General features: G+C 32.7%; 1 protein-coding gene and 1 pseudogene across 1 annotated transcript; both read right to left on the bottom strand.

Moving 5' to 3' along the window:
* Positions 1–390: 390 nt before the first annotated feature.
* Positions 391–7,058, bottom strand: LOC126708143 (glutathione S-transferase PARB-like; annotated as a pseudogene).
* Positions 7,059–14,171: 7,113 nt separating this feature from the next.
* Positions 14,172–16,270, bottom strand: LOC126709628 (glutathione S-transferase F13). The gene is made up of 3 exons (XM_050409935.1): positions 15,993–16,270; positions 15,800–15,848; positions 14,172–14,810 (listed from the first exon to the last, which is right to left on the bottom strand). The coding sequence occupies exons 1-3, from the start codon at positions 16,137–16,139 to the stop codon at positions 14,359–14,361; spliced, it is 648 nt and encodes a 215-aa protein (XP_050265892.1). The 5' UTR covers positions 16,140–16,270; the 3' UTR covers positions 14,172–14,358.
* Between the last annotated feature and the right edge of the window lie 686 nt (positions 16,271–16,956).

Genomic DNA, 16,956 nt, shown 5'->3' with positions numbered 1-16,956 from the left:
GAGTAAGACATAGAAGCAGGTGTTATCTATAGTAGTAGCCAGCTAGTCTTGGCCACCAAGAGTGATGAAATTTGACGATGGGTAAGGCTTAATTTCCAGATTCTCAATCAGATATGCAAGCCACCTAGGCCTTAGTTAAGACAGCAATATTTTTCAGATTTCACCATAAAATCACCTATTTTCTTGCTACCTTATCAAAATTGTACCCAGATTAGAATGAATATATTTTGACTATTTCCAACTGTTTGACATGATGAAGCATGTGATTATTTCATTACATATATAGACACCTATATTTATTGCAGTTTGATTGCATAGCCTCACAGAATATGAATTTAATTTTTTTCTTTTCAAGAAGTTCCTAACTCCTACGTTGCATGGCCAAGAATTTCACCATTTTAAAATTTCACCATCAAGAATAACATTGCTTAATTTGGCTTCAGCCTCGGCCACTACACCTTGGTCAGGAGCCAAGCCATTGTTTGGCTTAATGATAATCTCAAATGTTAGTTTCGTTGCTGGTGGCTCAAACTGGAGGTCCTCAACATCAACCCAATTAGCTACTATGGCCTGATCCCTGCCATCCCAGTAAACTAGCTCTTCTTCTTTCTCGTCATATTCATGGGCCATGCATCTTATTATTTCCCTTGATTTTACCATCAATTGGTTGCATTTTTGTTAGCCAGAGATAGCAAAATGTGCAAATTGCATAGGCCGATAGGCGTCAGGGTATTATATATTGCTTACCGAATTGCTTGATGCCACTGTCCTCGTATACTGGAGCCTGACCAAATGGCTACAAAATACAGATGAACAACTAGTTTGGTATATACATGTTAATAAAGATCTACATGAATGACAAGAGGGGTGATTAATATAACATAGTTAGGTCAAATTCATAGGCTTGAATCGTTTTGAGTTAATTGGTATCCTTATATTTTATATTCACTACTTAATTGAAGTCTCACCAAAAAGTGGAATCAAAACACATGATAGTATGTGTCAATGTGATCAAGGTCTAGTGGCGGCTCCAGGATTTTTTTCTAGGGGAGTCACTACAAAAAAAAGGGTCTAAAGCTGCGTTTGAAAAACGCAGCTTAAGACCCTAAAAACGCGGCTATAGGCTTTTAGCCGCGTTTTCTATGGCCGCGTTTGTAAACGCGGCCTAAAGCCCGCGGCACAAAGCCTATAGCCGCGTTTTTTGAAAACGCGGCTAAAACCGGACCTGGAGCCGCGTTTTCTAACCCCGGCTATAGGATTCGACCTATAGCCGCGTTTACTAAAAACGCGGCTCCAGGACAGCTTCGAGCGGCGTTTCAAACGCGGCTATGGTTGCGGACCTATAGCCGCGTTTTTAAAAACGCGGCTATAGGTATTCCAAACAAGCTGAATACGACGTCTGTAGCCGCGTTTGAAACGCAGCTGAAATGGAACCATAGAAACGCCACTATAGCTATTTCCCAGCAACATTTATCTTGCTATAGCCGCGTTTTTTAAAACGCGGCTATAGGTTTTTTTTTTTTTTTTAATTTTTTTTCTCTGCTTTCTGAACTTCCTGTTATACACACACCTTCCTGCTATACACACAACTCCCTTCTTTCACAACTTATTACGTCCCAAGAATCACATATTCCATAAACATCACAAGGGAATTAAACAACTTCCATTCCTACATCACAATTTCCATATACATCAAACAAAAAATAAACAAGTTCCATAAACGTCATTACATCACAAGGGAATTAAACGATCACCCATTCCTATATCACAAGTTCCATAAACATCACAAGGGATCTAAACAACTTCCCATTCCTACATCACAAGTTCCATATACATCAAAAAGAAAATAAACAAGTTCCATAAACGTCAATACATCCTTGGGGTCACAAGTTCCGTAAACATCACAAGGGAATTAAACAACTTCCCATTCCTACATCACAAGTTCCATATACATCAAAAAGAAAATAAACAAGTTGCATAAACGTCATTACATCCCGAGATCACAAGTTTCATGAAGATAACACATGGAATGGCCTGAGACACCTCAATTGAATGAATCTCAAGCAACCGCTTGTATATTCATTTTCTTTTTGAGTTAAAGGTAAGAGATCTCTTCGATCATCCATGTAAAATCACTGAAAAATATTCTCATCTCATGTGCTAATAAATCCAAATTTGTATCTTGACATGAACTTACATGCAAATAATGAGTCTAGATAAAAATAAGTAAATACTTGTTAATTTAATTATTGTAACAAATACTGTGAAGTTTTTTACGTGCTATACTAATATATTATATTCTAGTATATTACGTAATACATTTGAAAATTCTTACTTCGCTTCTACAAAAACAATGACACATCCTAGCTACAACCATTTTTTTCATAAGAGACAACCAGATGGGGAAAAGTTCAGCATCAGCTTTCCCCATATGCAATTATCAACAAAATAAAAGGAAAAAAGAAAACAAAAATAAGAGTTATTATTATTATTTTGAAATAAAATTTTATTTGTACATATTGTGTGTGTATATATATATATATATCTTTTATTTTTATTGTTAGCATATTGGTAGAGTTTAAAATTCAGTTTATCTTCTTTTATTATGTAAAGTTTTCTAAAGTTTCATTATTTTAGTAAGTTTCAGTTAGATTATATTAGAATCTAATATAATAAAAAAAGTTATTATTATACTAGCCAGTATAATAAAAAACAAAACAGATATAAAATAATCCTGCCTACATAAAAAATAATAATCCTGCCTACATAATAAAAAAAGTTATTATTATACTGGCCATGGCCTAATCCTGCCTACATAAAATAAAAAACAAAATTCATTAATATCTTGCCTTAATGATAAAGAAAAATTCCCACAAAACAGATATAATGGGCTTCAAATAATTATATTTGTAATTAAAAAAAGTTTTATTATTTTAGATATAGTTTATTCCTTGCTTCCTTACAAAAACAATAAAATGGATCCAATAATAAATAAATAAAACTTTAAAAACAAAAAAATTATTCATAAAATTAAAACTGTACCATTTCTACTTTCCACTTTCCATAATAGAGTGAAAAGGGAACTTTCCACATTAAAGGTCACAAATTGCAACAGCCACAATATCTCCAGTTGAATATTCTAGTGGCACTCCATCAAATCAAAAGCCATGTTCAATTGCATTTTCAGACTCCAGACACAATGGAAATCAAAACTACAAAACCTATTTTCTAAAATTGACCAAAATAACCAGCTGAGTTATGACTGGTGAGAAAGGTTTAAGTCCAGACACAGTCTTCAATATAAAGCAACAGAAAAATGAAAACATTGAACAAACACCACCTCAAAGTAAAATTTAATACTCACAATCAATGGAACTAATTAATAAAGCTTACCAATACAAGACACAGTCTTCTTTCTGACACTGGCTTGATTTGAATTCAACTGGGACAAAAGAGCACTTAAAAGCAGCCCATGGTCACATCACATAAAATATCAAGACATTCACATTTGATCTCAGTGCTTTTTCCCTAAAAAGATAGAAGCACAAAATTAGCAGGAAGCCTACAATTTATCAATGAAAATGATACAGAAAGAAATAAATAAAATACCAAAATGATAGCATAGGAGATATAACATAAAATCAATCATACATTGCCTTTGGGGAGCCATATTATATAACCAAACCAAACCAAAGAGATAGAAAATGGGGAAGCCAAGATGTTATCCCAATTCAATTTTCTCTTCATTTCAATGCTTTCAACTACTTTCCTTTTTCTGAGTTTTTAATGTTGGCATACTCTGTTCTATTGAGTAATGCATTCTTATCTTCTTTTCAAGTTACACTGTTTGTTAATACACACAAGATCTGCTGACCAACTAAGCACATTAAAATTATTTAAGTCTTTTCAGATGCATTCCTTTTTATTAGGTAAATAAATTCATTAAAAAAGAAGTGCAATCCCAATACAAAGGATGTGTACTAAAACAGCACAAGGATGCATTCCTTTTTCTGAGTTTGTAGTGTTGTCATACTCTTCTATGTTATTCCTGAGTAAAGTTATTTTCAAGTTTCACTAAGATAGTCTACTCTTCTATGTCATACACACACACACACAGCAGCACCACACACACACACACACAGATATCAAAAACCCACCAAGCAAAAATGACAAACATGAATAAACCCAATATGAATTCATCGATCAAACATCTCCAAAACCAAATATTCAAATATTGAAATATAAAACCAAATATTGAAATTGAACATTTATACCCAAAATCAAAACCCTAGATCGACGGCCGAAACCCTAAACCTAAAATCGAAACCGTAAAGCAAAAATAGGAACCCCAAAACAGGAATCAAAACAAAAAATTTTGAAAAACTTACCGCTAGTCGGCCTTGCGAGAATGGGTGTGTGCCAGCGATCGATGAGAAGGAAAGGAAGAGGAGGAAGAGCGGAGGGAGGAAGGGGATTCACATAGGGTGGAACTGATGTAGCTTGAGATCGGTGAGAGTGGGCTGAGATCGGTGAGGGGAGTGTGAGATCGGTGAGAGTTGTCTCAGATCGGTGAGGGGAGTGTGTTGGAGCGGTGAGAGTTGTCTGCAATCGGTGAGGGGATGTGCGAGCGGTGAGGGGACTGTGTTGGAGCGGTGAGGGGAGTGTGCGATCGGTGAGGGGAGTGTGGGCGATCGGTGAGGGTTTTGTGCGATCGGAGAGCCAGTTTTCTGTTTCGATGGTGAGGGGTTTCACGTTTCTGTTTTTTTGTTTTTATACTGAAACTTGAAGCTGCGTTTCAAACGCAGCTCCAGACTTGTACTGAAACTTCAAGCATTTCTGAAGCTGCGTTTTTTAAAAAAACGCAGCTCAAGCTACAATTAAAAAAAAAAAAAAAAAAAAAAAAAAATTAGCCGGACTGGCCTGAAGCCGCGTTTTGGAGCCGCGTTTTTGGAAAACGCGGCTCCAGCCTTTCCTTTGAGCCGCGTTCTCCAAAAACGCGGCTCCAGCCTTTCCTTTGAGCCGCGTTCTTGGAAAACGCGGCTCAAAGGAAAGGCTGTAGCCGCGTTTTCCAAAAACGCGGCTCCAAAACGCGGCTGCAGACCGCGTTTTTTGTAGTGAGTCATTAATGTCTTAAGTTAGGATTTTGTTGTGGATGAGTAAAAAATAAAATGATTAATTTTTTTTTATATAAATTTTTCATATAACATGCAATAATCTAACATAATATTCTAAATAGTATACAATGCAACTATACTATACAATAGTCTAAAAAAATTATTAATAGTTTAAAGATCGGTACGTAAGACAACAACAATTTAATGCATATATAAATTAAATATAATTAAATAAATAATCATAAAATTTGTCAAATTAATAATAATTCATTATAATCGTATGCAACACCAATTAAATAAAAATATATGATAAAGAAGAATAGTAACACATACAAGAGTAGGTATGGGAGTAAACGTGAAACTAAGAAAAAAAAAATAGTAACTAATATAAGATTTTGTTTTTGAAGTGTATGAATTTTTAACCACACAAGTGGTCATTCTCTTGAAATTGGAACAAGTACTAAAAGACTTTTTGGACTCAAAAAACTGTAAAACACTTATCAAACTACTTGATTAGACAAAAAGAAAATATAGAAATGAAAAAGAGAGAATGAGAAAAGAATCATATATTTAAATACAGAATAGTTGGTATGGTATAATTTTTTTGCTAATGAAGAAAAAAAGTGCAAGAAAAAACAGTTTTATTTTACCATCAAAGGTAAAGTAAGCTAGAGTTTGGAGAGAAGGTTTATTTATTAACAAATGAGCAATTTTAATAATAATGCTATTGACACAACATTTATGCAATAAAATCTAGGTGTCAAGTTGTTAAAGGCATGTAAAAAAGTGACATCAATTATGGGTTCAAATAAAAAGCCAATTACAACTTGTCACTAAACCTTTATTGTAAAAATATTATGAAAATAGCACTAAAATGATCATATTTCAAGTTTATTTCAATTGGATTTAAACAAAATTTAGAGTCAGAATGTTCAAAATTTTATTTTAGAAGTCAAAAAAAAAAAAAAAAAAACCTTCATATATAATTTTTTTTTTGGCCAGGCTGGGCTGGTTATAGAGCCGCCCTTATCAAGGTCCTTCTCTTCAAATGAAGAGTGGACTGGTACCCATGACATGCTAGTCCTTAAAAAAACCTATAGACAAAAGGGGGCTAGTAGGACCGTAGGACTTTCTTATGGCCCATAAAGAGGGCTTGAATCCTACAAAAAGACAAAGACTCACACATGAGGAAAAGATCATTGGATACGTACACGTAAATGAAATCCCACAATTGAATAAGAATAACAAAAGAGAGTTGGGCCCAAACTCATAAGCTTTAAGCTTTTGAGTTAAGTGGTGTCCTAGAATGTTATATTAACTACTCAATTGAAGTCTCTTTGATCAAGATGTGATCTCCCTAGCAAAAGCACAATTTAAGCCCCATGAGAGACCTTTATCAATTATCACATGCTATTTCATGATATAAATTTGATATATCAATAAGCAAACATATTTCATGTCAAGTGTATAGCACAAAACTAAAACCAAATGTTACATTGATATGCTTAGCAAAAAAAAATGTTACATTGATATATATCTTGTAAATTTTCTTTTGTAATGCCTAATTAACCAACTGCATCTGCTCATTAAAACGAGTGCAATCCATTCTTAAGCATTCCATGTACCATATTTTAAAAGCAATAGAACAACGATGAACCAGTGAACAGAACAAAAATTACTCACTGAAAACTCATTCAAAGTGTTCACTAAGAACTGGTTGGAAAAATTATTATTATCATTCTTTAGTGTAGTTCTGAATTATGGAGAAAGTTCACACCTAGTATATTAACTTACATTCATGGAAAGACATGCTTTCTTCTTCTTCTCTCCAGCATCAAGATTGACTGAAACAAACTCAAAATCAAGATCATTCTCAAAGAGGCATGCCAGAACCTTCAATGTGGCCTATGAGTTGAGGCTTCCATAGACTTTTCGGACTGCCATTTACGTTCAGCTCTCCTTACACCACTCCTAATTGATATTGACTGGAGGATGGAAACACAATTAAATTAAGCTTGAATGTTGGAAAAATTTACAGAATAGGGTACATATATATATAAGGTCAAAAGGTCAAAATTTGTGGACAGATAGGGTCATGATTGGGGTCATGATGAAATTGTTAGGTAGTGTGAAATGTACTTTCCTAGATCGAGGGTTTTACATGGAGTCGCTACTTATTTAATTTAAAAGGAAAAATAAGTAAATCTTCAATAAAAAATGCTTCTGTTGTATTAATGTATATGACAATTTACATCAAATTTTGTAATAAAAATTTACAATGCTTCTTTTTGTCCTAGATACAATCTAAGAAAAGTAAATTACATTGTTTTATTTTCTAGTTACATTCTAAAAAAATGAAAAATTACATATACAAGAGCATAGTCTAGAACCCTTGATCTTGGTTCGGAGGCTAATTTACGAGATGGGAAGGGATTAAGCACCCATCTCGTCCAGTAAAACCAGTCTTCTAGGTTAAGGTGACCAATGTCATATCATGTCAAACAAATACAAACAATATGTCATATAAACATGTTAATTTGCAGGAATTGTAAACAAATATGTGTTAGGAGAATTTGACATACAAAGAAACAAAAAGTGAAGCTTGTTAGATAACAATTTTAACGTAAAGAAAGCATGAAGGTAATGGCATGTTCATCCAAGAAATCAATGAAAACAAAGAATTCCTAGCCTAGACATGTTCATCTAAGCATGTGAAGAAAAAAAACAAAGTTGTCATGTTATTTGTCATCAACATAATTACAGAGAGAACAAAATAAAATAAAACATTTAAGCATATTTGATCATCCAAGCAATTATGAAAAAAAACAAAATAAAGGAAAAATCCCTTAGACATGTTCATCTAGAGAAAATCAAAATACTTAGACATGTTCGTTCAAGCATTTAAAAAAATAGAACAACTACCTAGACATGTTCATCTAAGCATTCAAGGGAAAGTTTTGCTTTAGCCTAGAAGTGTTCATCTAAGCATTCAAGAGAAAATTGTGCTTTAGCCTAGAAGTGTTCATCTAAGCATGTAAAATGAATATCAATGAGACATATAGGCATGTTCATCCAAGCATATCATGAAAGAAACAAATAACAACTTGTTAAGCATTTATTCAAGCATGTGTAGAAAGTTAAGAACATAATTAACTACTTACCAGCATAGAGCATAAATTAAAAAGGCGAAGTGATCACTTTAAGGGCTAGGGAGAAAGCAAGGAAGTACTAAACTACAACCAAAGTAGGAACAATGGTTGCACAATAGCTTTTCTTTTCTGCTTTCTCACTAACTCTCCAGAGGGAATTCGGGGTGCAAAAAATAGAAGAAGTCTTCTCTATTTATAGGGGAAGGGATGGCTTAGCTTTAAAGCTAAGTTATTAGCTTTCTTCTGAAGCTAAGGGAGTAGATAACCTGTTTAAATGAGCTAGAACGGATTTGGTGTTGATCCCCATTTGAATTTCGAAAGGAAGTTGAAGATGATGCTGCACCTACTTCGTATTTTGGCTCTAACTTTCCGCTCAAAATTCCAACTGATTCAAGATGGATGTTTTTTGAAAGGAAATTTAATTATCTACAACTTTTTCATAAATAGAGAAAACCAAATTTCAACCTTTTCCAGGCCAAAAATGCGTTTCAAATTGCTACTGAAGATAATAACGTTTTTTGAGCATATTTTAATTTTTTTCACAAGATGTATCTGTTTCTCTATCCAATTTATTTTTCAAAAATCTTTCTTCTGAAGCAAAGGGAAAGGATAAGTCTATTAGATAGGCTTGAACAGATTTCATGTTGATCCCCATTTGAAATTTTGAGAGAAAATTGAAGATAATGCTAACTTTGTGTTATCTTCTGCACCTGTTTCATATTTTGGCCATAACTTGCTGCTCAAAATTCCAATTGATTCGGGATTGATTTTTTTTTTAAAGGAAATTCAATTATCTACAACTTTTATAGAAATAGAGAAAATCAAATTTCAACATTTTCTAGGCCAAAAATGCGATTCAAGTTGCTGCTGAAGATAATGACGTTCTTGCTTTTTTTGAATTTTTCCTATCTCCAAATTTTTTCAAAAGAGCAGATAAGATGCCCTAAAGGAAAACTTTTTTTTTTTTTTCAAAAAAAATGAAATAAAAATGAAATCCAATCAAAAATCACACCTAATTAATTTTAAATTAATTCTTGTAAGAACCAATCAAAATTAAGTGTTTAAGATAGAACGTGATCAGGCCCATCGTGTAGGTGAGCCATGATCATTGAAAATTGTTTGTATGATAACTTTTGATCAGGTGGTCCAATCAAAACCCATGACATACCATTATGATCGTTAGAGCATCAAGATTTGTTTTGTATCACAAATTTGAAGATCTACCGGTTGGTTAAATGCAAGTTGTAAAATGGGGTGTCTACAGGTAGGAACTCCTACTTGTGGTGGATGTTAATAAAATTGGTATGTATAATGGATGAATGTAAAAATGATGTTTTATCGATTAGAACGTGGTACGTTAGCACTTATGAAAAAATTATTAAAATCTTATGTTATTTACATTACTCATTTTCGAAATGCAATTTACATGATAAAAAAGTGTTTTTCATTTTTTAATGAAGAGGATTTTATATATATATATATATATATATATAAGCCATGCTATAGATACAACGAATACTTGTGGTGGATGTTAATAAAATTAGTATGTATAATGGATGAATGTAAAAATGATGTTTTATCGATTAGAACTTGGTATGTTAGCACTTATGAAAAAATTATTAAAATCTTATGTTATTTACATTACTCATTTTCGAAATGCAATTTACATGATAAAAAAGTGTTTTTCATTTTTTAATGAAGAGGATTTTATATATATATATATATATATAAGCCATGCTATAGATACAACGAATACATATCAAATTGTAATTGATAGAGCATAAAGTAGAATGCAAAAAATGAGATAAAAGATTTGTATTTCAGAGACAACAATTTTCTTAATTTTTTTTCACAACCTCTGAGTTGATAAAGTTTTTATTAGTTCTCTTACTTTTAATATATATATATATATATATATATATATTTTACCTATTATTAATAGCTTGCCACTTACGTAGGTGTAGCTTTTTTTGTGAAATTATTTGTGTAAGTTAGACTCCATTTTAAAAAAAAAATCACATAACAGTTAAGTATAACCATCACCGCAAATATAACTTTCCACAAAAGTCTTTTTATATAAAAAAGTGGACACTTTCAATACAAATATACAAACGTATTTGATTCACACACAAATGTACATCACGATAAAACAAAACGGTTTATTGTATTCTTAAATGGTACTTCATATTTGTGAGGGTCCTTTTTCGGACAGTGTCCAGGCCCAAGTAGAGGTAAGGACCCTAGGCCTTTTAGTTGTCGTTTCAATAGACTGGGCTTAGTTTGCCGCAACTAAATGGGCTGATTACACACCAAGTGATGCACAAAGTAAGAATCCTACAATACATACATACTAGCAAAAAAGAAATATATATGTATGGAATAGCAAGAAACAGTAAAGGAGCAATGTAATAAAGAAAGACGCAAAATAAATGCTAGGGATCCTTAAAATTATTTGAGATATTTCATTACTTTTCTTAATTGTGAACTTCAATGTGCTCACTAAGAAGTGTTACAAGGTCCAAATAAGCTCAAAAATTACATATTTAGATGGCTCTCCAAGCCTCTAAGACTTACAAAATTTGAATCCCTTTGAATCCAAGTATGTTCTATAGTGGTTGTTTTTAGGATACCGGATGATATTTCTCTTTCTTTTACTACTTTCTTTGAGTTTTTTTACAAAGTTTTCTCAACGATTCTATTCTGATTCACTATTGCTAAATGGCGATTCTATTATAATAGTGTCATCCTAAGGTTCCAGGATACCACTGATTCCCCTACTTTGCTCTCCTAGGTACTAGAGCCCATGTTGTGCCAGCAACTTTGGTGGCTAGTCCCTTCTTTGTTTCTCATAGTTTTCTTCTTTTGGTGCTTTTTCCCCAAAAACCTCTTGCTGACTTTCCGTTTTGGGATGTCCCTAGAGAGCTAACCTCCAATCTCTCTTCCTTCAAGGTTTCTACACCTCACCTTTACAGATTCAGCTTTTTGGCTACCTTTCCTTTTGTCATTTTTCCCGAGTGAGCTGATTCCATCTCTACCAGGTTGAAAGTTTTCCCAACTACTTCCCTTCGTGGTTCTTCTTTCTGGGTTCCCCGAAGTACCAGTCCTTTGTTCATGAATTGTTATTCCCCAAGCTCTCTTATTACTTTCTGCATCATTGGGTGGCTGATAAGAACATATCTGTTCTTCGTTCCTTGTGTTTCTGAGCACTTCTTTTGAGCTGTCTTAATCTCATCCTAGTTTTGCTACATGTCCCAAGGACCCCGAGCTCCTAGCAATCCCTGGGTATCCGACCCAGTTCTTATTACTGGACTCTCTTTTGATTTTCTGATTGTGGCAGGCTAGGCTTCTTCCTTTCTTCCCTTCGTTTCTAAGACCCTTCCCTTCGTGGGTCTTGGGCTTAAATATTTTTTAATATATTTGGGCCTACCATCCTTTTTTTTTTTTCCTTGTTGTGAACTCAAGTCTTTTATTATTTTTTCCATGGAGTTTAGCTTACTGTGCCACTCTGGGCATTGGTACAATATTATAACTTTTTAGACCTCAATAATATTATAAAAGAAAAGACAGAAAAATCATCAATTTTATAAATAACAAAAAAAAAAAAAAAAAGGTACCAATCTCTCTTCTGTGTTTTGATTAATTTTCTTTCCTTTACTACATTTTCCAAGTTTCATACAGTGGCTCAGTATATATGTATATATTTCATAAAGTGGCTCAGTAATCTTATTTGCAAAAGTATATTTCATCTTACAAGATTCTTCTTACCATTTGTTTAGTTCATCTTTCCATGCAATAGAAAAAGACAATGCGGCCCATAAGAGCTTATTAACTTATTTTTGGCCCAACTTTTTAAGGCTTCTATAAACTAAGTAATTGGACTTTTCTTTAACTAAGAAAATATACAAAAATGATTATAGAGAGCATTATATCACCGTGATTTGAGAATATTTAATAATTTTCCCAAAAGTGAGACAAGAGTTTGGATAAGAGGTGTGAGCTTTTCTTTCTCCTACCATGGCCAGGAAACCTATTAAGTCAAGTGTCTCAAAGGTGTTTGGGTTTCATTAAACAAGTTTGTAAATTTTAATTGAGTTGAAGTTTGGGTTTTGTAAAGCTCTTTGAGGAAAAAAAAAAAAAAAATTTCCAAATTTTTTTTGTAAGCTCAAATTGTGTGATAAAACATGAGCAAGAGACCATGAAATTTGTTGATTTGGTAGAGCTCAACTTGTGAATGTAGGCTTTGGCACGAACCACATAAGTAATAAGCACATTAGGAAACATTACACCAACAATTTGGTTAATTTAGTGTGGTTCCTAAGCCTCATGTAATCAATGAGGTCCTTGTTTCAAATCACCTAAATATCATTGATCTTGTGGCCACCTTAAAGGGATTCTCAAGTCCACATCTCATTGCCTCTTCAAGGTGGGAAAAATTCTCTCAAAGAAGGTCAAGAGTGGGGCGGGTTGTAGGTATTTTACCATCCTAGTGAGGTGACTTTGGTATTAAAGAGATAGAGATAAAAGATACAAAGGTAGGTCTAGGGCAAGGTAGGTTGGAGGTATTTTACCCTCTCTAATGAGGTGGCTTCAACAACAATGAGGTAAAGATAGAAGAGAAAGTGGAGGGGTAATCATGAGAGAGAGAGAGAGAGAGAGGGAATAACTATTTTGGAATGGTAAATGAATAAATTAGAAATAGAATATATGCAAAAATATATATTAATTAAAAGCACATATATAACATAGTTGTTAGTATTATACAATACGTGATACATATCATACAATTGTATCATATTGTGTACACATGCAAAAAGTTCCGTATCGTAAGGATATATATCATAAATGCTCATAAATCGTCCGATACATTATTATGTATCGTATGAATCATATGGTATTGGTGTATTGTACAATACATAGACATTTGAATTTAAAATGAAGCTTTTTGTTAAAATTTGTGATTTTAATTCTATTTGATTTAAACAAGTTGTTAGACTTTTTTTTAAACACAAAATTATTGGGATGCTTAATTGAGTCTAATTAAATAACATTTCCATGAGTTTTTTTTTTTTTTTCCCTCTACTCTTTCTCCTACAAAACCATACACTTGACACTTTACTTTCATATTTGCAAATTAGTTCTTTTCTATGCTATGAATAATGTATTAAATGAAAATATAATTATTTTTTATGTTGTTATTATTGTTACAAAGTCTAAGAAGCTAGAATGCTAAGAAAAAATATAAAGAATTAAATATTAGAATTAAAAAATAAAAAAATTAAAAAATTAAAAAATTAAAAAATTAAAAATTAAAAAAAAAAAAAAAAAGAGAGAGAGATAGTAAATATTGATTATAATGACTAAAATGTCAATGAAAAAATAATTTTACAAGATAATGACAAATATGATAACATTAAAAATATGTTAATAAAAATATGTTATCAAATATGATAACATTAACTTAGATGAAGTTGATTAGGCAAGATAATGAAAAGAAATTATTATTTTGGTTTATATATCATGTATTATCACTTCTGAGTTTAATCAATTTGAATGTGTATGTAATAAAAATATGTTAATTTGATAACATATTTAATTAGCTTTGTTGAATATATTCCAGATTTATAATGAATATATCTTTTACATATGTATATCTATATTTTTTTTTTTAATTATTAGATATTTGTGTATCTTTATAATATTCAATACGATACGATTCACCTTATAAAAATATAAAAATTTGATTTATGATACTATTCATGATGACAATTATGGATATAAACATAAAAACATAAAAATTAATACACATTCAACAGCGGGGTGCAGAGAGACAACGTAAAGGAAGCAAAATTCATCACCACCCTGTCATCTCTGTGGGATGGAGAAAGCCCTCAAAAGTACACAGGGAAAATTATAGGTCAAACAAAACTGAAAATTTTTATTCCAAGTGTTCAAAAAGCTTTGAACGTTTACATTAGGTGATAAGAAAATCTCATATGAGAAAGAGAGAGCAATTATTTTATTTAATATAGACTATATATAGTCCGCTGAGATAACCACCATCTCATCAAGTTCTTCCAAAATGTTAACATTTCCTCTTAACCAAAAGTCATGGCCCCAGCCATTTTCTTGAAAGAAGGCCTAGAAGAAATGTCCTGCCACCATGCCATAACATGGGGACGGTCTTTAACCATCGAGGCACATGGTGTGGTCATGAAATAGTGCATGTAAGGAAGGTGATGCAGGTCAGCCATGCTATAGAAATCACCAGCCAAGTACTTGCACGTACTCAGCCTAGACTCATACACATCAAGCACTTTTCCTAGCTTCCCCGTGCAGGCATCGACGACTGCTTGTTCAGTTTTTTTGCCCATTGAAGGCCCAATAACATATTCCATGACAATGGGAGAGATTGCAGGGTTGAATGTCTGGGATTCCACCTCCATCCATACCTTAACCATAGCAGCTTCTTTGGGGTTTTTGTGCCTCATGAGATCAGTTCCAGTTTCCTTGCATTTCTCAGCCACATATGCTGTGATTGCCCTAGATTCTGTAAAACACATGAAAGGTCAATTATTTAAGGAATCCACTTAGATTGCTTGTGAAAGCAAGATATATAAGTATTGACTAATGAGCTCTTTATTTATTTATTTCAGGGAAAAGATTTGAAATTAAAAACCTTTCACAATTTGACTCCTGCACCACATGGTCATAAGAAAAAAAATATCGACAAACATTCAAATGATTAAAAGTATGTTATAATCAATCAGGATGAACTAAGAAGGAAACTAGTAGAATATGTAAGAAATCAAAGTGAATTTATTATGGAGAAAGAGAAAATAATTAACTCTTTTTTTTTTTTTATCTAGGATAAAATTTTACGTTAATCTAATTTCATTATTATCTTGAATTCCCTTTGTTTTTAAATTAATGTACACCGTTGATCTCATAAGGCAATATAAACCAACGATGGTTTGCTGGGCCCCATTGTCTTCGAGCCATGACAAGTTGACAACAACAGAGTACAGAAACAACAAGCTTAGCAATAAGATTTGGAGTTTGACACATGAATATCCAAATCCAATGTCATATATATATATTGTTAAACTTGGATCATTGATGCTTTGAACATCTCCAATACCAAGCTATCGTACATTCGTACCCTTTCATTTTTACTTTTGCAGGGCAGTTTTATCTCTAGGCCACTTGACATATTAAAGCATTGGTGCCTCTAATACAATCCGAGCTCAAGCACCGGTGCACCACTTTTGAGTTCAACAGGAACAGTACAGGTGTATAGAGTGACCTATTCTATCACTCTTTGATAAAAATTAAATTAAATAAAAAAAATTAAATATAAGTTTGGTTCAAACATTTTTTTTTTAATTGCATTAATTTAAGCATTTATGCAGGAGAAAGACCTTCTAATTTGGATCTAGAGCAATCATCACTATGATAGATAATATAGTCATAAGCATGAGAAAAATAATTAGGTAGCAGAAAACAAAAATATATGAAAAAAATATAAGGTGAACTTACCATAGAGAGTGAGATCACCATCTTCTAGCACTGGAATCTGACCAAAGGGCTGCAATGTTTTTTACCCAAAAAAATATTATAAACCAATTTGAAAACTAAAAATTTTGTATCTACAGATGCATGGAGATTCGATAATATAAAATCGAGTGCAAGGAGAAAAAATACTATTAGATTTGATGTGGATAATACATACATTCTTAGATAGAAAAGGAGGCTGTTTGTGTTCCCCAGTGCCAAGGTTAACCGGAACAAGCTCAAAATCTGCACCTTTCTCATGGAGGCAAGCCATCACACGACTGGTGCATGTGGACATGGGAACTCCATAAAGCTTCATAGCCATTTTCTCACTAACACAAGGATCCAATAAGTGATAGATAGAGAGAGGAAGAGAGAGATATGCTATGTGTTGAGGTGAAGTGAACTGTATGTTATATAGGGTAAAATATAGAGGAAGGTGTTATATATAGTTATGGGCCTTATGGCCCAGCTAGTCTTGGCCACCACTAGTATCGAAATTTGACTGTGGATGCGGATTGGAAGGGAGATAATCATGAGGTCTAAATTTAATTGCGTTACCATTTCAGATATCACCATACTTATCCGATTTCCCCGTCAAATTACCACTAATTTCTTGCTAACTTATCAAAATTGTAGCAGGATATATTTTGACTATTTCTTTTCTTTTTCTTTTTTGATAAGATATTTTGACTATTTCCAACGTCTATAAAAAAAATTTTGAATATTTCCAACAGCATGACATGCTGAAGCATGTGATCATTTCATTACATATTAATTTTGACTATTTCCAACAGCATGACATGATGAAGCATGTGTTCATTTCATTACATATTAATTTTGACTATTTCGAACGTTTATCAAAAAAAAAAAAATCTTTGACTATTTCCAACAGCATGACATGATGAAGCATGTGTTCATTACATATATAGACACCTATAAAGTGGCCCAGTAATTTATTCGCAAAAGCATATTTCATCTTACAAGATTTTTCCTACCATTCGTTTAGTTCATCGTTCTATGCAATAGAAAAGACCAAAGTGGAGGTAGAATATATTAGGCCTCTTTCGGCCCAAGCAGCCCATAAGAGCTTATTAAATTATTTTCGGCCCAACTTTTAAGACTTCTATAAACTAAGTAAT

Source organism: Quercus robur, chromosome 12 (assembly GCF_932294415.1).
Source record: "Quercus robur chromosome 12, dhQueRobu3.1, whole genome shotgun sequence".
Lineage (NCBI taxonomy): Eukaryota > Viridiplantae > Streptophyta > Magnoliopsida > Fagales > Fagaceae > Quercus > Quercus robur.
Note: the sequence above shows the minus strand (reverse complement) of the source record. Positions and strands in the feature narration are given on the sequence as shown.